This window comes from Gastrolobium bilobum, unplaced genomic scaffold (genome assembly GCF_033153095.1).
Source record: "Gastrolobium bilobum isolate Gb01-03AN ecotype WA unplaced genomic scaffold, APGP_CSIRO_Gbil_v1 utg16848, whole genome shotgun sequence".
Classification (NCBI taxonomy): domain Eukaryota; kingdom Viridiplantae; phylum Streptophyta; class Magnoliopsida; order Fabales; family Fabaceae; genus Gastrolobium; species Gastrolobium bilobum.
The window spans coordinates 330,252-353,436 of record NW_026899058.1 but is presented as its reverse complement, the minus strand read 5'-3'; the positions used below and the strand labels follow the sequence as shown (position 1 = coordinate 353,436).

Here is a 23,185-nt window from a genome sequence, read left to right as displayed (position 1 = left end):
ATAGTAAAAATTTTAGGAGAAAGATATATTTACAAACTTTTACAAACTATACTATGTACTAGGAGTAATACATTCCAGTATATAATGTACTATCCCTAGTACATAATGTAATATATAAGAATTTGTAAAAAAAAAAAATTGTAAATATAACCTTTTCCAATTTTTTATCCTAATTTTAATTTAAAAATTATATGGCACCATTGAATAAAAATTAAATTGGATATACATCTATACGATTTGCGCTACTTCTTTCAAGAAATAATTGAGGCAATTTGTTTTGAATTAAACAAAAAAGTTGACCATTCATACACTTTTATTATTTTTAAGGAGCTCTAACAAACTTCCATTAGGAGAATTGTTTTCTCTTAATAATGACTTTTCGATTTTTGTATATTTTTTAATATAAATAAATTTGGATCCAATATAAAATATGTCTTTAGTATAAGATACCTATTCCTTATTATATATGAGAAAATTGAAACTCATTAATAAATAAAAAAGGATTTAATGTTTAGAATTATGTTCTCACGAATGAAAGAAAGATATAAATAATGGAAATCATAGAAGAAAAAGGGAGTAATTTTTTTTTTAAAATCTAAATTTTAAATAAATGTTTTTAAATTATATCAAAATGACATAACTATATAGTGACAAAACATTTTTTACATAAAAAAATAACAAAGTGACGATGATAACGTATGTGTCTGATTGAACGTTCCAGCAAGTCAGATATGGCGGCGAAAACTTCCGCCACCGCTTCTGCTATGTGTGCCTCGCCATCACTGAAAGTTTCGAAGGAAGTGGATCCTCAACATGCTTCTGAGACCTTGCATTTCGTTAACACTATGGGCGCTGGCATCCCCGTTCCTGAAAATTGTAACACCCATGGCTTCTACTCCCTCTTTCTTCGGAGTTTCATCAAAGTCGATCATATCCAACGAGGAAGAATCTCTTGCACTATTGTCGCCAAACCACCTATCTGTGTAAACCCCTTTTGGTTCTCTTGCTTTGCTTGCTTGCTTCTTCCTTTTTGTTTTTGTTTTGTTATGTTATTGTTCTTTATGTTCTGTTTTCTAGCTGAGGAAGTTGGTTTAAAATGTTTTGTTCAATGTGGTCCGTGAAATTTATGATATTTTCCAAGATAGTTATTAGGAATCCCCTGTTAATTGGTTCTTTCTTTGGTTTTTTTTTTTTTTTTTTTGATGTTCTGTTTGGTAGCTCAGGAAATTGGGAAATAAGATCAATCTATGGTTTGAAATGTTTTGTTGATTGGTTGATTGAAATTACTGATGAATTCCTAGATAATTGTTCGTAATCTTTGCTGTTGTTTATATATTAAGAGTAGAGCCACTTTTGGGTCACTGACGAAAAAAATCATGTGTTCCACTTTAGTCTCTTACAAAAATAAAAATAAATTAGTCGTCTGGTTCCTTCCTGTAAAATTCAAAGTGGACCTATTTTAGTCTTTTTGATGGATTAATGTTGGTCTTTTTTGAATTTGTGAGTGACCACGATTTCAACTAAATAGGTTTACTTTGAATTTGTCAGCAACCTCTTTACTAATTTGTTTTTTTTTTAGGAATTAAAGTGGGACCGTATTTACTCATATATTAACTATTGTTTGGGGAGTATGAAATTTTTTGGTTTGTTGAGAAGACTTATGCAGTCAATTGAAAAGCTGCAATTTTGGTTTCAATATTAAAGTTTTCCCAATTTCTTTGTTATGAACTGAATTTATTGTCTGGGTCAAAATTAAAATTTTGTTCAAAAAATGTCATGTGATTGTACAATGTACATGGAATTTTTTTCATTTTCTTTATTGGAATTGCAGAATGGCTATGGAACACTGCATGGTGGGGCTGTTGGGTCATTCGTTGAAGCTCTGTGTACTGCTTGTGCAAGAACAGTAGTTGCTGAGGACAAGGAACTTTTTCTTGGGGAAATGAGCATTTCTTACCTCTCTGCCACTCCAACAAACGTGAGTTCTTTCTATTCAGTTTTGATTCTTTCCATTGTTCACTATTGCAATACTATGCGAAAAGGCATTTTGTAGACTGGGACTCCTAGCTCATAATTAATGGCTATTGTTTCATAATTCATAGTCACTGAATATGTAATGTCGGTGAGTTGCATTGATACTTGCTAGATGACTCTTGCATCTCATATTTGAGGCTTTCCAGAACTGCATTAGGTGGTGTTTGGTTCCATTCTTTTCAACATTTTCTTATGCAAATGAAGTAAGGTTCTTAGAAAGCCAACGTTTGTTTCAACTTTCAACAGATTATGATCAAATCCCCATCCATGTAATTTGCATGGCTTTTTCAACTTTGCCTGAAAAAGAAAGGTATCGGCACTGTTTAGAAAGCGAATTTGAGGGTGGTTTTTTTTTAAAACCCGGGTAAAGCACTGTTGACACACTTTGAAGACACCCATTATACCCTCCTCGATGATTAATAATGTTACACACAACAGAGAGCAGAATTTTTTCATCTGTTGTATATCTGTGACAATAATTAATATTCAGCACTTTTATATATATATATATATATATATATATGGAAACAAAGTCCACTGCTGAATAGTGATTTTGTGAACAAGCATTTTTATTCCAAGAATAAAATAAATTATCCCATCTCACTACATTTTCACCTGCATTCTATTGCACCGTGTAGGAGACAAGCTCTTCCTCTTCTTGTAGTGACTCGTGAATCCTTTTTAAGTCTGTTTCCGAAGTTAATTAAAGTTCTTTTTGGTTATAATTAATATTAGCAAACAATGGGTGATTTAATGAACGTATTTAAGACAAAGATAAAAGCTTACACATATATAAACTTCTGTGACAATTGGAAACATGGAAACAAGTTAGGCACAGTCTCTTAACATTATAAGAAGTTCAAACGTACATTCATATTGTACAGAATGCTCTTAAATTCATTTTAGACTGCACTCGTCATACTAAACATACAAGGTTATTTTCGTAATGTTGTATTATTTTTCCCATCTATATTTTACAAAAAGCCAAATATAGATTTTACAAAAGTTATCTAATTTCTCTAGTAAAATTTTTCCCAACCAAATAACTTTTTTTACATTTTCCTACCAAACTCACTTTCCAACCATTTCCCTAGTAATCATATTTTCCTATTATTCTTAAAAATTTCTCCTCAACCAAACGTCCCCTTAGAGTATTTTGGATGAAAATGTCCATGGTGATTAAGTGTACTATCAATATCCATTGAATAAAAACACAAGGTTAGAACAAACTGTGAATTTGTCATAAATCAATGCCTTGATTTTTTTCATTAATAGTTATCACTTGCATTTTCCTCTAAGTGCACCTTGCAAATTACATTATCCAAATTCACAAATTTCTAAATCGCTTGGAAGAAATGTTAAACCTTGTCACTGTTGCCAACTTAGCAGTCCTATTTCCATATGCCATTTTCATGCTCCCATACCCTCTTCATGCTTAAACCCTTTTAATAAATGGATTTTGCACTATATGTTTTTGCAGGAAGAAGTGCAAGCTAATGCCTCCGTGGTGAAGACTGGAAGAAATCTGACTGTAGTTACACTTGAGTTTAAACTGAAGAAAACTGGCAATTTGCTATATATTACTCATGCTACCTTCTATAACATGCCAGTTGCCAGTTTATGAACATTTAGCTTTCTGTGGGACGTTGTTTTACAGTTCCATTTAATGTTTGTTATAACAAAATTGACTTGTTAAGAGTGTAAATTGACATGGATAACTTAGAATGCTGCTGATAGATCATGTGGTTTATACAAAGTGGTGAATTGAAAGAATGTGGGCGAAGAGTATTACATTATTATTTCATGTTTTTAAATAAATTAAATGAGAACGAAAACTCAAAAAATAAAAAACAATTGAAATAGAGGTATTTTAGAATACCTCATACATCTTCTAACTCTCCTTCACTCTCTCTCTAATGATTTGATCCTCTAGTACTTTATCGTTGAAAGACAAGCTCTAAAGCAACAAGCCCCTCGGGAAACCGGCAAAAATTGTTACTGGAAATTATTATTATTAATAGTTTAAAAGTCGTCAATGGATAGGAACATACACAAGACAAAAACAGTGAAATAGGAAACCTCATTGAGAAGTCGAAAAAAAGAAAAATAACATCATTAATCAGATATTGACAGACAATGGAGCATGTGTTTACTGATTACATTTTCCGTAGTATCATTTACATGCACACCACAATAAAATCCTTCAGTTCTAAACTCTATCTCTCATTTGCATTGTCAGAAACTGCCAGCCACAGAGCATGAAAAAGGACTATATACACTCAGCATGCTTCGAAATCAACAACAGCTCTGCACCTCAAAATCATTTACATGATTTCGCAATGCTTGGCCTCTCCCTAGAACGGCTTCATAGTAAAATGTCATCTTCACTGTGACCTGCTGTTGCTCTGCATATTCATGTCAAGCTGTTCTGCTACTAAATGATTCTGAACCATAACATATATAAGACTGTCAAAAAACAATAGGTTGACACAGATATGCAAGAAAGGAACTTCAAGGCTTAAGTATAAGTAATTCAAGTTAACAAAAAATGTAATAATCTATTATTCTTTGTTTTGGATTTTTTTATACAGAGATTGAACCAAAGACCTTTAACCCTCACTCTAAGCTTACCCTGCCCTTACAGCCCAAGTGGCAAGTGGAAGTATTCTGAATTTAAGTTGACATTATGTAACACCTAACAGAACAGCCATGCCTAGCGACACACAACAAGAAATGTTAGGCTTAGATGAGTTGTTAAATTGCAAAATTCACTAGAGGGAAGTATGTCTGGGATGTAGATTCGTATAGGGTTGAGTGATATTTTTAAGCTGTAATTATTTTAAAAAAAATTGGGGAAGGGCGATTATATTTTATCGGTGGAGTTGAACTCCAATTAGTGTGACAGGTTTGAAAAGAATTCAAACTCAATTTTGAAAGGAATGAAAAGGAAAAGTCATGATGTACATACCAAACCCTAATATAGGTTTACATAAAAATGGCATTGACAAAGGCCTCAGCATCAAAGGGTTGAAGGTCTTCAACGCCTTCACCAACACCCACAAATTTTACAGGGATTCCAAGCTCATCAACCACACTTACCTGCAACAAAAATTACTAGCTTAATCATTACCATGATCACCCGAGCAACAAAAAATAATACCAATGATGAAAATTTATTAAGTTCAAAAAACTATAAAATATCCATTAAGATTAAAAAAAAGGAAGAGAATACCACACAGCCACCTCTAGCAGAACCATCCAGTTTGGTCAAAATTAAACCAGTAACACCCACAACCTGTCCCAGGATCAAAGGCTTGAGTCAAATCAATTACAATAACAGCTAACAGTGAGTTAATACAAAACCGTGAGGCAACCATTACACCAGATATTGAGATCATATGGTCATAAATAGCTAAAATAAGCAAAGCAATGCAAAATAAGACTTTTAAGAGTGAGAAACTCACAGCACTGCCATATCCGAAAACTAAAACATATTGGTCACCATTCATTGGCTGCAGTTTGGTGTGATATGCATGCTAATGAAATAAACCTATAAACCTTCAGGAGTTCCCTACTTCCCTTTTGATATTTTTTTTCAACATATGTATGATGCCTCTCTTTCTAATCTGTTCCCTCTATTCCCATTTCAGGGCGTGTTTTCTACATCCTTTTCTTTCCAAATCAAACTGTTTACTACATCCATGACCTTGATTTGGGCATCACAGTATAATTACACAGGAAGGGACAGAAAGTACCTTAGTATTGCTTTACTAACTATTATATTCTTTAGTTTAAGGAGAAAATTAAATTAATAAGATAGAAATTGGCAGTTAGAAGCAAATTAAGAAGGTCAATTCCATTACTGCATAAATGTTTCCCCCATATGCATCAAATAATTAAGTCAAACTAATGAGGAACTTGTATAAATTTAATTCCCAGTACAATGAAATCCAACATCAAGAAGTTGAAAAATTTGATGTAGAATTGTTTTACCATCTCTTCTCATTTTCTGTCTCAATTATAACATTGAAAGAAAATCTTCAGCTTCAGAGTTCCAACACCAATCCTATAGAAGCAATGTGAATTGCCGCATGATATTCTCATAAAGTTATAGCAGGGTTTCAAATATGTAAATAACAATTTTCCCAAACAAAATAAGACAAATATCCAATTTAAAGAGTACAACTAGAATTTACTTCATTGAACTCTCTCGCTTGTGGCAACATATTCAAACCAGTAGTCCCATCCAGAACCAGTAGGATCTCCTGCAAGCATTGTTAACACCCACAATTTATACTGTTTTAGATGGATGTGTCTCTGTCTGTGTGTGTGCGAGAGAGATGGAAAAGAAGTTCAAGGAAAGACATTTTTCTCTCTGAGACTCCTCACATACATATATACATCAACAAGCTTTATCCAAGTACAAAAAAGACCTAAGGGCAAATAATTAATTACTACATCCTAACAGATACACAGTTTTCTGCAACAGCTTGAACCCTGTCAAGAATCCAGATGTCTAAGATGAAGGAAACAAATGCCATGGATGTAGTTCACTTAATGGTAACTCAATATATTCCTGTCATGTTACTAAAGAATTAATTAGCTCATAGATTGCAAAGAAAAATATAAAAAACTATAATAGGAACTGCCTTGAACAACAAACAAATAGAAAGCAAATATTGCCATCCCTTCTGCACATGGGGACTACATCATCAAAAGACACTATCAGCAATAAGAACGCCAATCCCCACCCCAATCATTTTTTGAAAACATTTCTTAGAATTGTTTACTGTTGGTTCTAGTCTTCACTAATAAAGTTGTGCTTCAAGCAGATTCTCTCATTTCTATGACATTAAAAGCTCAGGGTGAAAATTTCATGAGACATGAAAACCCACAAGCATGTAAGAAAGATGCTCCCAATTACGGAGGTATTAGCCTATGTGGTGTTTGATCACACTTTTATCTACTTCATTTGAAGAATAAAAAAGGTAAAGAGAGCACAAGGTAGGTTTATTAGCATAAATCAATTGACACAATCTAAACGAAAACAAACAAAAGCAAAGTACAAATGTAAGGAGTTTAGGAACAAAGACGACAGATACCATCCATGTTATAATGATTCATCAAATTCCACCAAGGAGTCTAAAAGCTTATTCCTCAGATAATTGTCAGAAAACCAAAAAGGGAAGATAAGAACAATAAAGCTTGGGAAATAACTTGAAAGAACAAATAAGCCATTACACTGGTAATGGATACAAAATCAAGCAAGGTATGATCTAATGCTCAGCAATTCCTAAAGATTTACCAGCAGAATGATTGAGTTGAGAGGGAAAAGTGCAAAAAACTGGGGCTTACGTTAGGAGCGCCAGGTTGTACTTTAGCCACAGCCTTTTTACAAGAAATCAACTCCTCCATTAGGCTGTAATTGGTGTGTAAACCTGAGAATATAACATTAACCCCAATGCTAATATACAACCAGTGAAGTAGTTCATTAAAATTCAAAACAGCTAGCTGTAGAATTTTTGTACTTACGTCCAGATGTATCACATAATACGATATCAAAACCTAGCTCTTTTCCCTTTTTTACAGCCTGTGAAAGCACTGCAATTAATACAGTAGGTACAAAAATTTAGTATCCACACCCTATATAATAATAATAATAATAATGGAAATAAAAAGCTGTCCAATTAAAGATGCTGTAAAACTCAAGTAATGAACAGCAGAGCTAGGAGTAAATTCTTAATCCATTAGAACCTGATGATGCTTTGGCTTTCTCAGATTCAGCCACAATAATCTCACACCCAGTCCTTTCAGCCCATATTTCCAGCTGATCACTAGCAGCTGCTCTAAATGTATCACCGGCTGCCATCAATATCTGGTAGATTTTCAAAAATGAGAACAGAAGACCAACACGAAATATTGACAACAGAAGGTAATATGATATGACCATAGATATTAAAGCTCAAACACAACAACAGCAAAATCCTTCAACTCCTTTTACCTTAAACCAAAAAGGATTTCTGAAAATAGAAAAGAAACAAAAAGAAGCCAACCATGTCTAATCAAATTAGTAAAAAGAAAAACAGGATGCACCAACATTTTCTTTTAAGACATACGAATGGCACCTGAGACAGAACATCTATACTGGTCTTTTTCTAATTTTAAAAAATATAAACACAATAATTCCAATATATTCTCTCCTCTGAATAAAAAATATCCAACCTGAATTGAAGAAGAGAAATAATCTTGAGAGCTGAATCATCATAAGGTTTGTACTTCAAACAGTATAAATCATGGTCCACACTTGGGGCCAATTTTACATATTTGAAAAAATCAAGCTATGCGGAAGGAGTGGACTAAATATAGGCAAACTAAATCTTCAAGGATTCAACTGAGAAATTTGGAATTACATTTTACATATTTGGAATTATAAATCATGCTCCACACTTGGGGTCAATTTTACATATTTGAAAACATCGAGCTATGTGGATAGTGGAAGGAGTATACTAAATATAGGCAAACTAAAACCTTCAAGGATACAACTGAGAAATTCAGAAGTACAAAAACAACAACAACCAAGTATTATACAAGTAGATGGGGTCGGCTACATGGATTAATTGATGTCGTTTGTCTCTGTAAAAAACCAATTTCAGAAAAATGATTTAGAGTATGGTCCTTTTTAATGGTTTCTCATTAGGTATTTCCTCTTCCCCTTTTGATCGGATTCTTTTCCATTTGATTCACTTTTCTCATTTTAGTAACACTGCCTCTTTCAAGGATCATAAGAGAAGTTTTACTCTTGAATTTGTAAAAGAAATAGCTATTCTGAATGACGTTGAGGTATCCTCTACAAGCAAATAAAACATAAATGGGGAAAATGGAACGAAGGAGAAAACTAATAATGAAGCAGGGATGGCTAATCTTCCTGAAAGTTATAGGTGGAAACACCCTTAAAACAACAGTGGGCTAAACACCAAAGGGAAGCTAAAAGGTGCTTAATCAAATGGAAGTCATTCTTCCAGATATTTAACTGAACACCCAAAAGTTGCTCATTGGTCCCCCAATGAAACTGAAATTCAAGAAGGAAATCCAGAACGTTTAACTGTCTATATTTCTAGAGGATTCAGTTAGATGGCACTTTATGTTGACCAACCCACTTTCAGTTGGAGATCAAAATCATAAACCAAAGCAAAACTCAGATAATATAATCTAACCTTAGCCCCTTCATTCTTCAATCTATAGGCCAACTTTCCTGCAAGTAAAAGCTGATCAAAACGACATGGTTTTGGATTTCTAAACTGTTAAAAACAACTACATTGCGTGGAGGAGGGAAGAAGAGCTGCATTTGAAAATTATAAGTTTAAGAATTTATAATGTATGTCAATACCTATAACTTTTTTTTTGAATAATTTTCCATCATCACGAGACACAATGCAACCTTTATAATATTTTAGCTTGTTCATCAACTCTAAATAAAGGAGGGAAAACCTTGGAGAGGTGGTAAGGTCTCTCTTCCATGACCAGAAGATCACGGGTTCGAATCTAGAAATCAATCTCATTACAAAAAATGCAAAAGGTAAGTACGGCTATGTAGGTGAGTAATGCTATGTATTGTACCCTCATCCCTACCATCGCAAAGTCAAGGAGCGTTTATGGAGTGGGTTTCGCCCCTTTATTAACTCTTAAAGAAAATAAATTTATCCTAGGACATAAAAAATAACTGCATACTGTCTCAATTTTTTATTTTATTTCACGGAAAAGATTGGAATCAACACCTTAAGTCCTTTTCTTACCTAAAGATGTTGTCTTCCCACCACCATTAACACCAACTATCAATATTACAGCTGGTTTCCTGATGACAGCAAAATTATATCCAATATAAAGCACAAAAATGAACCCAATAAAATTCAATGACCCGCAACAAAGCAAAACTAGTTAAAAAATGCTCACACCTGAATCCAAGTTGAAGTTCAGTTTTACTCCCCTTGGTGGTTAACAATTCCAAAACATTCCTCTTCAGCGCTTCCTAAAGCCATTCAAATCAATGCATGACACATTCCATGTCATAAAAATTGAAATTGTCTGGTATGTTAAGTAACATGATAAAGCAAGGGAAGGAAATTTTTAGTAATTAGTTCCATATTCAGACCAAGCAAAAACCATAACCTGTAAATAAGTATATCAAACATTTCTAAAGTCCAGGACAGCAACAAATCAAAATTTTAAACTGGTTAAGGAAACAAGAATGGGTAGCATTATATGAAAAAGTAAACCATTTGGTATATTGGGAACACAAAAAACCTTTAAAACCTGCTTCTTTAAATAATCTCTCCCGTTTTAAAATAATCTTGGTTAAGCTTTCTCATTAGAATTAAAAAAGAAATTCATTAAAAATCTTAAATTCAAGAAAATATAAGTTCATTTGACTATATTATCCTCTATCTCTATTAATGCTCTCTCATTTGACTTAATAAATATAACAAAAAAACATGGACAAAGTTTGAAAAAAGTTGTTAGTACCTTATTGACTATTTAAAATTGACAAACAAATAGGAACAAACTAAAAAGTGGTAGTTAACTTAATAAACTCCTAAGCAAATGCTAAACTACAACCACTAAGCTCGAGTCTTTAAAGCCATTTGAAGCACTCTAGGTGAGTTACCAAAAAAAAAAAAACCACTCCCCGTTAAACCCGACTAGCGAGTGTGGGGTGGAGGAAATCCTTATACGCCGCCTTACCCTTGCATAATTGCAAAGAGGCTGTTTCTTGGATTCGAACCCATGACCTTTGAGTCACGAAGGAACAGTTTTACCACTGCTCCGGATCGCCCCTTTTCTAGGTGAGTTACCAATGAAAAAAAAAATTCAAAGATTTTCTTCTATCTTTGTATGTTGAATTGTACCTTTATCTCGTTCCCTGATTTAAGCTTCCCGGACAATATGTCCTCGCGCAAATTCTCCACTATCTTAACAGTGATTCTTGGCCCAAAATCAGACACTAAAAGAGCCTGAAAATAAAAAAAAAAATTAATTAATTAATTAATTAATTAAAAAACAGTTTATATGTGAATAACAGGAACCTCTTCGAGTTCGTCGAGGACTCGGTCGGTGTCGGATAGGTTCCAATAGAGGAGGAGTTCGTCGATGACGGCGAGGTTGTTGCGTGTCTTGGTGAAACCGGAGAAGATCTTCTCCACATCGCTCTTCGCCTTCTCCTTTATCAAGCGGCCGATTTTAGTGAAGAACCCGGTCTGACCAGCCGAGCATCTGAACCGACTTGAACCGGGTCGAGAATGAGGGGTTCCGGTTCGATGAGGAGAGTTGAGGAGGATAAATTGCGGTTGGGAATAAGGTCTCGAGATAATAGAGAAGCTAGCGAATGAAGCAGAACAAGAAGAACAAGAAGCCATTTCTGCTACTCAGTACTCACACTCTGTATTCACTGAACCAGAAGAAGAAGATAGACTGAGCTAAAACGACGCTGTTTCGATAAAATACTTAAAAAGAAGGGAAAAATTAAAAACTTTTATAATTATCAGTATAAAATTCTTTAAAATAAGGGGAAAATTAAAACTTTTATAATTATCAGTAAAAAAACGCACCTTAATAAATCAGATAAAACATCACAGTTTTATCTGAAAAAACACAAACTCTTCTTCGTTCTTCAAAGGTGTGGCTTCCTCTGCTTCTTGGTGAGTTTCAAAATCTCTATTTTTGTCTTTTTCTTTTTTTCTCTCTCATTTTCTCTTTTATCTGCAAATGGGTTTTTTCTTGTTCATCAATTTTGAGTACTTGTTATCGATGATATTTATCATATTTAACTGTTGTGGACCTATTATAAAGCCAGTTGGTTTTTTTGGGCATGCCTCGATATTTCTGAAATGTTGATTGAGTTTTGGAACCGTTTTATTGAGCTTATATTTTATTATGTACAACTAATTTCCACCATATTTTATACAGATTTATTATGGTTTCTTTGATATTATTGCATATGAATTGTATTGAAAGGTGTTCCATTTCATGTGTGCAGCTTTTGCAGGAACCCCCTTTTGTGATTTATTGATTGTTGTTCATAAGGAGGGAACTGGGAAGGGGAAAAAAATTTAATGAGTTGCATGATTAAACCTGTTTGATTAATTATTTGTATTCTTTCAGGATAAGGGAACAGTATGGAAGGATTATTGAATTCTTTGCTTAACCATAGTTGTTTAAAACCCTTTGGTTTCACTCCAAGACTTAGTTATACTTTCCCAGTGATCACTAGAACTGGGCACTTAAATCGAAAACTCGAGTCCTGCACCCTGAGAACTGAATGTACACATTTAGGTAGAGACACTGCCGGTAGCTCCAGAGGAGCTAGTATTGCTGCACTGGATAGTGATGATAAAGGAGAGGAGTCTAATATGGATTGGGAATTGGAGTTCCTTGGGGAACTGGATCCATTTGGTTACCGAGCTCCCAAGAAAAGGGCAAAAGAACAGAGGTCAGAGTTGCTTGAAGATACCAATGGAATGGATTGGTGTGTGAGGGCAAGAAAGATGGCGCTTAAATCAATTGAAGCAAGGGGCATGGCTCATGCTATGGAAGATTTGGTAACTGTTAAGAAGAAAAAGAAGAAGGCTAAGAAGAAGTTGGGGAGCAAGAAGAAAGTTTTTAAGAAAATTGAGGAAATTGAAGATGATCTTGACTATAGTTCAGATGAAGACTCGGAGCTGCCACAGGCTACGCAACCCCTGAATGATGTTGGTGATTTGAAAAGGACGGTGAGCTTGATCGCCGATGGAATGTTTGTAGAAAAGAAGGAGAAAACAATGGAAGAATTTGTGCATAGGCTGTCCCAATTCTCTGGGCCATCTGACCATAGAAAAGAATTCAACTTGAACAAAGCAATTATAGAAGCACAAACTGCGCAGGATGTGTTAGAGGTTACTTCTGAAACAATTGTTGCAGTTGCTAAAGGCCTAAGCCCCTCACCTCTTTCCCCTTTGAACATTGCTACTGCTCTTCATCGCATTGCTAAGAATATGGAGAAAGTTTCTATGATGAAAACTCGAAGACTGGCTTTTGCTCGACAAAGAGAGATGTCTATGCTTGTGGGCATTGCAATGACAGCCTTACCTGAATGCTCTGCTCAAGGAATCTCTAACATATCTTGGGCATTGTCCAAAATTGGGGGCGAACTGCTTTATTTTTCAGAATTGGATAGAATTGCAGAAGTTGCATTGACCAAGGTTGGGGAATTCAACTCTCAAAACGTCGCTAATATTGCAGGAGCTTTTGCTTCAATGCAGCACTCTTCTCCTGATCTATTCTCAGAATTGTCGAAAAGGGCTTCAGACATAATTCACACTTTCCAAGAGCAAGAACTCGCACAGCTTTTGTGGGCTTTTGCATCTCTATACGAGCCTGTTGATCCTGTGTTTGATTCTTTAGACAGAGTCTTCAAAGATCATATCCAATTGAGAGGTTTCACAGGTGAAAAGACATTAAATAATTATGAACAAATCAGTGCTGATAGAAAAGGTGCCTCAAATGGATCTCTTGGCTCTCCTGTACTCAGTTTGAGTAGGGACCAGCTTGCGACTATAGCTTGGTCCTATGCTGTCTTTGGACAAATGGATAGGAGTTTCTTCTCATATGTATGGAAAACTCTGAGACATTATGAGGAGCAAAGGATTTCGGAGCTGTATAGGGAGGATATCATGTTTGCTTCTCAGGTTCATCTTGTAAACCAGTGCTTGAAGCTTGAATTCCCACATCTTCAGTTGTCATTATGTGGTGAGCTTGAGGATAAAGTTGCTCTTGCTGGAAAAACTAAAAGGTTTAATCAGAAAATAACTTCCTCATTTCAGAAAGAGGTTGGACGACTTCTTATTAGCACTGGCCTTAAATGGGTCAAAGAATATGTTGTGGATGTGTACACTTTGGATGCCGTAATAGTTGATAAGAAGCTTGCTATGGAGATTGATGGTCCAACTCATTTCTCTAGAAATACTGGTGTGTATCTTTTGTTTACATATATTGAATGTGTAGCCTTCTATTCTCTTGAATCTAGTTGAATCTTGACTACCCCGATTCACCCAGTCTATTGTTTTTTTTTTCTTTGCCTGTTATAGGTGTTCCTTTGGGACATACCATGCTAAAACGCCGGTACGTTACTGCTGCTGGTTGGAAAGTTGTATCATTATCCTATCAGGAGGTGAGCTCTCTTATTCCGTAGTTATCATATATCCGCTTTAAATCCCCCAACATTATTTTTCATACAAAGTTAAAAAATGATGAAGTTGATCCAATGTTAACACATATCTTGATTAGATGGCATATTGTAAACACATTATAAACATACAGAATCCAGTAACAAAAGTATCGTCTAGGTAAATTTATTCATGCCAGTTTATGTGTCTTGGCACATGGTTGGAGAGATTGTCTTTCAAATTACACTCGGCAGAAATATTCTATCATAAACCTCTAGCCTCTATTTTGGGCACGCCTCGGAGCAACGGTAAGGTTGTTCCTTGTAACCTTCCGGTCACATGTTTGAGTCTGAGAAACAATCTCTTTGTAAAATACGTGGAAAAACTGCGTACAATTAACCCTTATCCCTACCCTTGCAAGTAGAGAAGCCTTGTATCTAGGGTATGTCTTTTTTGCTCTTTTTAACACCCGGGCCTCTCTTTTTATCTGTCACTATTCCAATTTTTGTTGAGGAAGACCCAATCAATTCCAGCACCTGTTGGTGTTCAATTGTTACACCCTCAAACACACGTGACCTCTCTCTTAACATCATAAAAAGCCATTACTGAATACTAAGCCTTGTGATATGCCCTGACCTTAGAATGGAGCAATCTTTCCTCCAGCTTCCCCAAAAACTTTCATCAGTTTATGTGCTTAAAAACACGTGACCTCTAGAATGCTCATTTTTATTGCTGAGGATATAAGAGTTGAGTTTGTTCTCAACCAGACAATTTAAGGACTAATGAATAGGAATCTTGATTTGTCTGGGAAGAATTTGTTAACGTTTGTGCTATTTCTTGTAGTGGGAGGAACTACAAGGAGAATTCGAACAAGTGCAGTATCTTGGGGATATTCTCAAAAATCATATAGGTGAAGGATATGCCAACACTACACTGACCGGATCATCCAATGCTGTTTGTGAGGCATAAGGAGATATATAAATATGTTTTATCCTCCCCCGAGAAATTTTAGTAACGGGATGTAAATTTATTAGAAATATTAAATCTCAAAAGCATATAAAATCCATTTTTCGTGTTTTTTGTTTTTAGTTTTTTTTTTACTTTACATATGGATGATTTTGGCAACCCTGATTTTAACTGATTTATGGAGGAAAGGAATGTGTGAGAAAATAATGAAGTTAATTATCTATATGATACCCTGTGGCAAATTATTCTAATTTCTAACTATTCTATATACTTCCTTTTTTCTGTACTTTGTTTTTTTAGATGAATTGCCTAAGATATGAAATTTACTTTTGAGGATAGGACCAAAATTGGAAATGAGTTAAGCTGAGAGCAGTTTAGGGCCGGTCCAACCACTAAGCAATATAGGCAATGACCCAAGGCCCCAAAATTTACAAATTATTATTATTATTATTTTTGGTAATCTTTACAAATTATTTTTTTTTTTTGGTATGCTCTTTACAAATTATTTTTACTACTGAATTTAAAGTTTTTTCATAAATAAATATTAGGAAAAGTGTTTGTCGTTTTAAAAGATATATAATTATATCATTTTAAGTAAAATAATAGTGTTTTATTTAATATTTAAATTAAAAAAATCTCTTAATAACTTCTCACTCACCCCGACCATAATCTTCCATTGTGTAATTGTTTTTTTTACTCTAAAACATAGTTGTTTTAATTAAAGTGAACACAATTTTATTTCATTTAAAATAATAAATTCTTGCATACCCAAAAAAAAAAAAAAAATCTTTTTCCATAAATATTAGGCCTAATTTAATTTTGATTAATTATTTCGATCAATAGCAGGTCAGCTCAATTCTTGATATATTAGGATTTGGCTACCCTAAAATGAGGAATTTATTATAGAGAGAAAAATGAGGGATTTTAATCATTGATGAAAAAATTAAGAGAATGACTTATAACAAATTCATATTGTTATACCAGTATTTATCATAATATTAATAGTTGATTTTCTTTACTTTTTTTTTTTAAGGAGCCGTTTGATAAAGGGATAAATTTTAGGTTTCCATAAAACTCACATTGGAAATCCTAATTATCCACGTTTAGTAAAAGATTCTTAAATTTTTCTTGGAAAAATAAGATTCCTAAGAATTAAAATTATGCATAAGAATATAATGAAATAATACTACCAGGTGGATGGTATTTTTGGATTCTCATCTGGTGGGAAAAACTTTATATAATTATAGGATCTAAATAACTCAGTTTTAATATTTTATTGACTAAAATACTCTCTTTTGTTAAAGTCCTAGCCATGATACTCTGTTTCACAAAATCGTAAGTTCTTCTCTTCCCATTCACGACGCCTTTACTAGGATCCTCTGTACTTTACTCTGATTCGCTCCAGTGACCTAGCGCCACAATTGTTCGGTTCCAACATTGAATCAACAGCCATGATCTCTGTTTCACGTCACTTCGCTCCGGTGGGTTCTCTTCTTCTGTAGACACGAAGTTTCTCTTCAGTATTTCTAATGAATTTTGCAAGTTAAATGATAAAAGGTGTCTGTCTCAATCCCTGAGAACACTTCCGAAAAAATAAGATAAACTTGTGTCGTCTTTATAAAGACCTTTCATAATATGAGAATTAGCATGGCCATATATACAATGAGGGAGGAGGGTTATGAAGTAGGTAACTTTGGCTGGTTCTATATATAGAATTTCGAGGTGTTTCATTGCAATATTTCCAACGTTGCGTTTGGACCCTTTGTGACATATTAGAAAAAAAATTCAAAAATTCATCAAAGATTAGTTTTGTAAAATCAGTCCACATTTTCAGGAATTATTGACAATCAACCAAACATAAAATCAGAAAACTTGCACCAACATTTCTGAGAATATTTTGGCATCAAAACAGTTTTTTGGTAACATTCCTGGAAAATTTACTTTCCTAGTATATTATTAGGAATCGTGATTCCCTAGAACAAAAAAAATTTCCCCCCTACCAAATGCCTCATAAGTGAAAGTTCAATCTAGAAGAATCAAATATAATATAGTGATAATACACAAACATTAACAACTTATATAATTGGGGAATATTATCTTACACCTTACAGTCTTAATCTTAGTTGTTGTCTTGTTGATTTCGTTTATATTTAACAATTTTAATTTATTAGAAATATGAGTTATTAGATACAAATAGATCAATAATTAAAATTGAATATAAAATTTATTATTTTTATACAAGTGTGAGTTGATTTTGTTCCATTTACAATATATTAAAATTTTATATATAAATAGGGGCTTAATTTTTAAATAAACACCAAAAGGTTAAAACCTACATATCTTGAAAGGGTAAAGGATTTCTCCAGTCAATGGAGATAAAATTATCTCCACTGAGCCTAAAACGATGTCATTTTGGGACGAAAATTAAGGTATTTTTGTAATTTTAATATATTGCAAGGTTATATTAGTCTTTATTATTATAATATTTTAATCTTATAACCCAAAATGACGTCGTTTTGAGCTCACTGAAGATAATCAGTTACTGAAGAAATACTTTTTCCATCTTGAAAAGTGGTATTTGTTATCAATTCTATTATAATATGGGACATTAAAGATGCTTTTTAATTATAATATATATATATATATATATATATATATATGGGAAAATATATTCTTATGTTGTAGGAGTGCAAAAAAAAATTAATTAATGTTTTTTAATAAAATAATTACACATTTATTACAGTTTTGGAAATAATTACGACTTGTTTTTAATAAAGTTTAATTTTCTCTCCTACACATACATCGATTTCCGTCTTGTTTTCTTGTTTTCTTTTTTCTTTTTTTATAAGTGGGTGGGTCCCATACATGATTGTTTCTATAGCATGAGAGAACTTCTCTCCTATTGCATGAGATTAATAAAGCCATATATATATATATATATATATATATATATATATATATATATATATATATATCTGAGTGTGTGTGGGCAAGATCCTTTGACGTCAATATTAAATTTTTGACACTTTGACGCCAATGTTAAATTTTTGACACTTGTGTCAAACTTTGAAATTTGACAACAAATACTAACCAGTTGATTTTCGCCAATCAACGATTATCGTTTATTGGTAATTAATAGTTAATTAATAAATTTGATTCCTAATAAAAGATAACCGTTGATTGACGAAAATTAACGGTTATAATTTGGTGTCAAATTTTAAAATTTGACATCGGTATCAAAGAATTCTATCTCATACATATATATATATATATATATATATATATATATATATATATGGCGGGATCCTTTGACACCGGTGTCAAATTTAAAGTTTAACATATCATCTGAGAACCGTTAAATCAAAAAAGATCAATAGTCTCACATGCTTACAAATCAGAGTTGATGATCTTTTTTTATCTAACGGCTCTCAGATAAGGTGTCAAATTTTAAATTTGACACTGGTGTCAAATGATCATATATATATATATATAGGAGTTTATATTTCTGCAGCTGCTGTACGTGCAGCAATCAAATATTTACCATATATATACGTGAAAGCATTAAATGCGGGGAATCATAACCATACAAAAGATGAAAGCATTAAATGTGGGGTATCATAACCATACATATGTCGTTGTTGTACGTAAAGCGGCTGCAGAAATAATTTTACCATATATATATAGGGTTCGCTTTTTCTACAGTTACTGCAGATAAGTTATCTGCAGTAAGCCAATACGACGTCGCTTTGGGGCGGGAATCATAGTATTTTTGTAATTTTAATTTATTTCAGGGTTATAATAGTCTTTATATTTATAATTTTTTAAGATTTCAATGCCAAAATGACATCGTTTTGGGAATAAATGCAAATAACTTATCTGCATTAATTGCATATATATTTTTCTCACATATATATATATAGGGCAAGATCATCTTACACCGGTGTGACATTATAATTATATATATATGTTAGTTAGAAAAAAATATTTCTTTTTTAATTGCGAAATATTTTTTTTCTCCGCACTGACGAGAAGAGAGAAAACAAATTAATGGAGCTGAGTGGGTGTGACATTCTACTGAAATATAGAACAATCCACGTAGTATTAGTTATCTTTTTTGGAAATATCTCTACCATTTCATTAATTAATGGATTATAAAAGCTATTAAAGTGGAACAATCCACGTGCTTTGTGGTCTCAATATTAATTATCCGGTATCCATATAATGCTAGTCATCTTTTCTTAACTTATTTTCTATGATTGTTTAATCCATGACCTTCCTCCCAACCTACTCGTACTAACTTATTTATTGCACAACAAATTCAATAAGGGAAGGAAACATCCTTGAAACACCATTCGTAATTTTTCCAAACCATCGTGTTATCTTAAACTCCAAACTCATTTTGCAAGTTGTGTCCAGTGTTAACAGAATCTCGTTGGAATCTGCCACTTGTCTCCAAACTAGTAAGCTTCCTGGTAATATGTCCCTCGTTGTCCACAAGAAGCAGTCAACCCGCAGTGTTTCCGAACAACAGGGACAGTTGACTTGGTCGGAATAAGACCCTTATTCAGTGGAAACTACAAACCATAAATCTCATCAAAGAAAAAGAAAACATAACAAACACAACATTGAACTTTTCTCCCTTGGAATTTACTTAGGAAGGGGATTTTGGAGAACAACTAAACCATAACCAATTAAAATTCCCCAACTCTTCTGCAAGTACATCAAACTTTTCCAAAGGATTTTCATTACCAAATCTTCCAAGTTGCAAAACTATTATAATAAAAAATAAATAAAATCAGTACAAGTGTAAAATTTTGTTATATACTATATTACGTTATACTTAATCTAATAAAAAAATATTAAATAAAAAATGGGGTTAATATTTATCATTTTAAATAACATAAGTTATGTCATTTTAGTAGAAAGATAGACACAAGAAATGAAGATCATGAGAGAGAAAGTGGGTATTTTTTTAGTTTAAATTTTAAATAAAATATATTATTTTATATATATCTCTCTCTTAAAATGACATAACTTTACGTCGTTTAAAATGACAAACACTTTTCCTATAAAAAAAAAAATAGGGAATAACATCTATTCTTTTAAAGGATATAAACTTATATCATTTTAGATCCTAACCGTTTATTTCCGTCCATCAACGGTTATAATTTATTGGATTAAAATTATTAATTAATTAATAATAAATTTGGCTCATTAAGTTTGGCCCAATAGATTATAACCGTTGATGGACGGAAATCAACGGTTAGGATCTAAAAGGATATAAACTTATATCCTTTAAAAGGAAAAAAATATCCATTAGATTGTCTTAAAATTTCTTTTTCTTCAAGGTAAATATGAAATGAATAAAAATGTATTCATATTTTTTTTCTTTCTCTTTTTCTCACATGTGGGACCCACACATTATTATATGTGTAAGAGATAAATTTATTTTCAACAACGTAAGAAATATTAATATTAAGATTTATAAAAGATTATTTATATTTCCGGGAAACGGTTGAAATTTGAAAATTCATCCCAACAGCAACGAAACTTCCAAGTAGATTCCGCCGTCAAGTCTAACGGCCACAGCCTTTTTTTAAAGTTCGACCGTGTCTGGAAGCGTCAAACACTGTCAATGACTTCCGTTACATTATAATTGTTTCAGAACACGAGAAAGTACATCAAAGAAAAAGAAACAACCTCTCTCTTTCTGTCTTGTTTCTCTCATGTTTCCCAAAACTTCAAATATATAAACATTCTCATTCCCCTTCTCTTTCTACTCTAAACCTTTCAGATTCCACAATATCATTCTCATTTTCCATCCAAAGTTCTAAACCTACACACACACTTCATCATTGTTTTCCACATTTTGAAAGAATCATCACACACGATGTCAAGAACTGTAGAGATCACCATTTTGAAAGCAGAAAACCTCCAAGTGAACAAAAGATTCATAAGAGGGAACGCATTTGTGACGGTTCAAACCGACGCATGCAGTGATGTGAGTACAACGAAAGTGGATTCAGAAGGAGGGAGTTACCCTTCATGGAATGAGAAGGTAATAATAAACGTGCCATTGCATGCAAGTTTCATAATAGTTGAGGTGAAATGCAAAACATCATCAACAGGGAGTAACAGTGTTGGAATGGCTAAAATTCCAGTTTCGGATTTTATTGGAGGGTATGTACCTGAAAATCAAGTGCATTTCTTAAGCTATAGGTTATGGGATAGTAAATGTAGGAGGAATGGGGTAATAAATGTTTCAGTGAGGGTAAAAGTGTCAGAACATTCTTGTTCGAATTCTATGTCATTGCCCGTGAAGGGAGTGCCGGTTGCCGGTAATGGCTTAACTGGAGTTGTAACAGGGATTCCAGCTGTTTGGTTAAATTACCAATGAAATCTTTGAAGGTTTTGTAATGTATACAAAATAAAGAACAATTGTAATAAACAGCAAGAAAGAAGGATTCATCAAAAATAAAATGGAAAAATTACCAGCTCCATTACAACTTACAAGTTATAAGTAAATGAGAGAAGCGTGTATCATTTTAAAGGATGTAAAATTATGTCATTTTAAGTAAGAGAAAGAAATAGATAAAGGAAGAGAGAGAGTGGATAATGTATTGCATTCTATACAATATTTAAGTAATGTGAGTAACATTTTGTTATCGTGATTTGTTGATATATTCAAATGTGATGAGTCTCACATTGATTGGTAATGGGCTATGTGAAAAGTATTTAAGTGGAAGGATCCATGAACCCAATGCTTTAAGGTTTTGGGTTGAGATGTGGCGTCGAAACCACTTGGTGTATTTGGAGTAACATGGCCCATTGGTGGTGGCCCCCCGCCACGGGCTTCCTCTGGACCCGCCTAACAGTGGTATCAGAGCCAGATTGGACTCGAGCTAGCCTGGTGATTGGCCAGGAGGCGGGTCGAGTACTTTGCGCTTCGGGTACTCGGTTGAGGGGGAGCATATTAATGGTGGGTTTCACACTTGAGGGAGTGTTGTAAATAGTAATTATGTAGTCATTTATTAGTAATTATGTAGTCATTTATTAGTAATTATGTAGTCATTTATTTGTATTTATTTAGTCCGTTACTTGTATATTGGGCCAAGCCCATTAGGTCAAAATTAGGTCAAGAAGTCTCTATAAATAGAGACCCCTATGTACAGATTCAAATACGATTCAATAATATTTTAAATACCCTTTTATTTCAAGTTGGTATCAGAGCCTGGAGTCTGGCCCTGGACCGGTGTGTACAGCGGGGTCGCTGTATTCCCAGTGGGGGAGGATGTAATGTCCCACATCGGTTGGAGAGGGGAACGAAGCATACCTTATAAGGGTATGGATACCTCTTCTAGTGTGAGGCCTTTTGTGGGGTGTCCCAAGAAACAAAACCGTGAGCTCGACGGTGCTTGTGCACGGGGCAAAGCGGACAATATCATGCTACAGGGTTTGGGGCTGTTACATTTGGTATCAGAGCTCTCGATCCTGAGGGCTCTGCTTCCGCGCCTATTGTCTTTAGAACAAGAACCTTTTATTCTTTTTGTCTCTCGCTGCCATCAGCCGCCACCGGATTTTTTTTTCCGGGGACCTCTTGGACCGAGAAGATCTCTGTTATACTGGATCTCTGTTACTGTTCATCGTCTCCATTATTCTTCATCACAAGACAGCATCTGTTCATCACAATTGGACCCTTTCCCAGTGGATTTTCAACTCCGAACAGACCCAGAAAGAACCGCGCTCACCGGACGACGTTGCTCCAGAAATTTCAGACTGGACGGCCACCACACGCGCCCACACGCGCCACCCCTTCAACCGCGAGTGAAGCCCACATTGGTGGAGATAAATATAATTCTGATGTTTATCATGCCCTGAAATACAACACTCCCCCTCAAGCTGAGGAATAGATATTTATCATTCCCAGCTTGCTAGTAAGTTCTTGAAATCTGTCTGAAGGAAGCCCCTTTGTTAATAGATCAGCCAATTGA

General features: G+C 33.9%; 4 protein-coding genes across 5 annotated transcripts; 3 read left to right on the top strand and 1 right to left on the bottom strand.

Annotated features, from left to right (window-relative positions):
- Window positions 1-677: 677 nt before the first annotated feature.
- Window positions 678-3,809, top strand: LOC133286750 (uncharacterized). Its single transcript, XM_061484202.1, has 3 exons — window positions 678-983; window positions 1,832-1,978; window positions 3,515-3,809. Exons 1-3 carry the CDS (start codon window positions 699-701, stop codon window positions 3,656-3,658), a joined length of 576 nt encoding a protein of 191 aa, XP_061340186.1. The 5' UTR covers window positions 678-698; the 3' UTR covers window positions 3,659-3,809.
- Window positions 3,810-4,103: 294 nt separating this feature from the next.
- LOC133286704 (cell division protein FtsY homolog, chloroplastic) lies at window positions 4,104-11,509 on the bottom strand. Of its 2 annotated transcripts, XM_061484154.1 has the most exons (12): window positions 11,115-11,508; window positions 10,938-11,042; window positions 9,987-10,060; window positions 9,828-9,886; window positions 9,249-9,286; window positions 7,789-7,909; window positions 7,567-7,635; window positions 7,390-7,472; window positions 6,231-6,299; window positions 5,267-5,329; window positions 5,003-5,133; window positions 4,104-4,478 (listed from the first exon to the last, which is right to left on the bottom strand). In XM_061484154.1, exons 1-11 carry the CDS (start codon window positions 11,442-11,444, stop codon window positions 5,020-5,022), a joined length of 1,125 nt encoding a protein of 374 aa, XP_061340138.1. In that variant the 5' UTR covers window positions 11,445-11,508; the 3' UTR covers window positions 4,104-4,478; window positions 5,003-5,019. The 2 variants fall into 2 exon arrangements, 1 of the variants encoding a protein (XP_061340138.1); XR_009748162.1 differs by lacking the exon at window positions 4,104-4,478 and having other exon boundaries at window positions 5,092-5,133; window positions 6,028-6,299; window positions 11,115-11,509.
- A 170-nt stretch (window positions 11,510-11,679) lies between these two features.
- On the top strand, window positions 11,680-15,388 carry LOC133286718 (RAP domain-containing protein, chloroplastic). Its single transcript, XM_061484173.1, has 4 exons — window positions 11,680-11,726; window positions 12,190-14,031; window positions 14,151-14,233; window positions 15,072-15,388. The coding sequence occupies exons 2-4, from the start codon at window positions 12,204-12,206 to the stop codon at window positions 15,195-15,197; spliced, it is 2,037 nt and encodes a 678-aa protein (XP_061340157.1). The 5' UTR covers window positions 11,680-11,726; window positions 12,190-12,203; the 3' UTR covers window positions 15,198-15,388.
- Window positions 15,389-21,003: 5,615 nt separating this feature from the next.
- On the top strand, window positions 21,004-21,741 carry LOC133286753 (BON1-associated protein 2-like). Its single transcript, XM_061484204.1, has one exon. It carries the CDS (start codon window positions 21,085-21,087, stop codon window positions 21,589-21,591), a length of 507 nt encoding a protein of 168 aa, XP_061340188.1. The 5' UTR covers window positions 21,004-21,084; the 3' UTR covers window positions 21,592-21,741.
- Window positions 21,742-23,185: the final 1,444 nt, after the last annotated feature.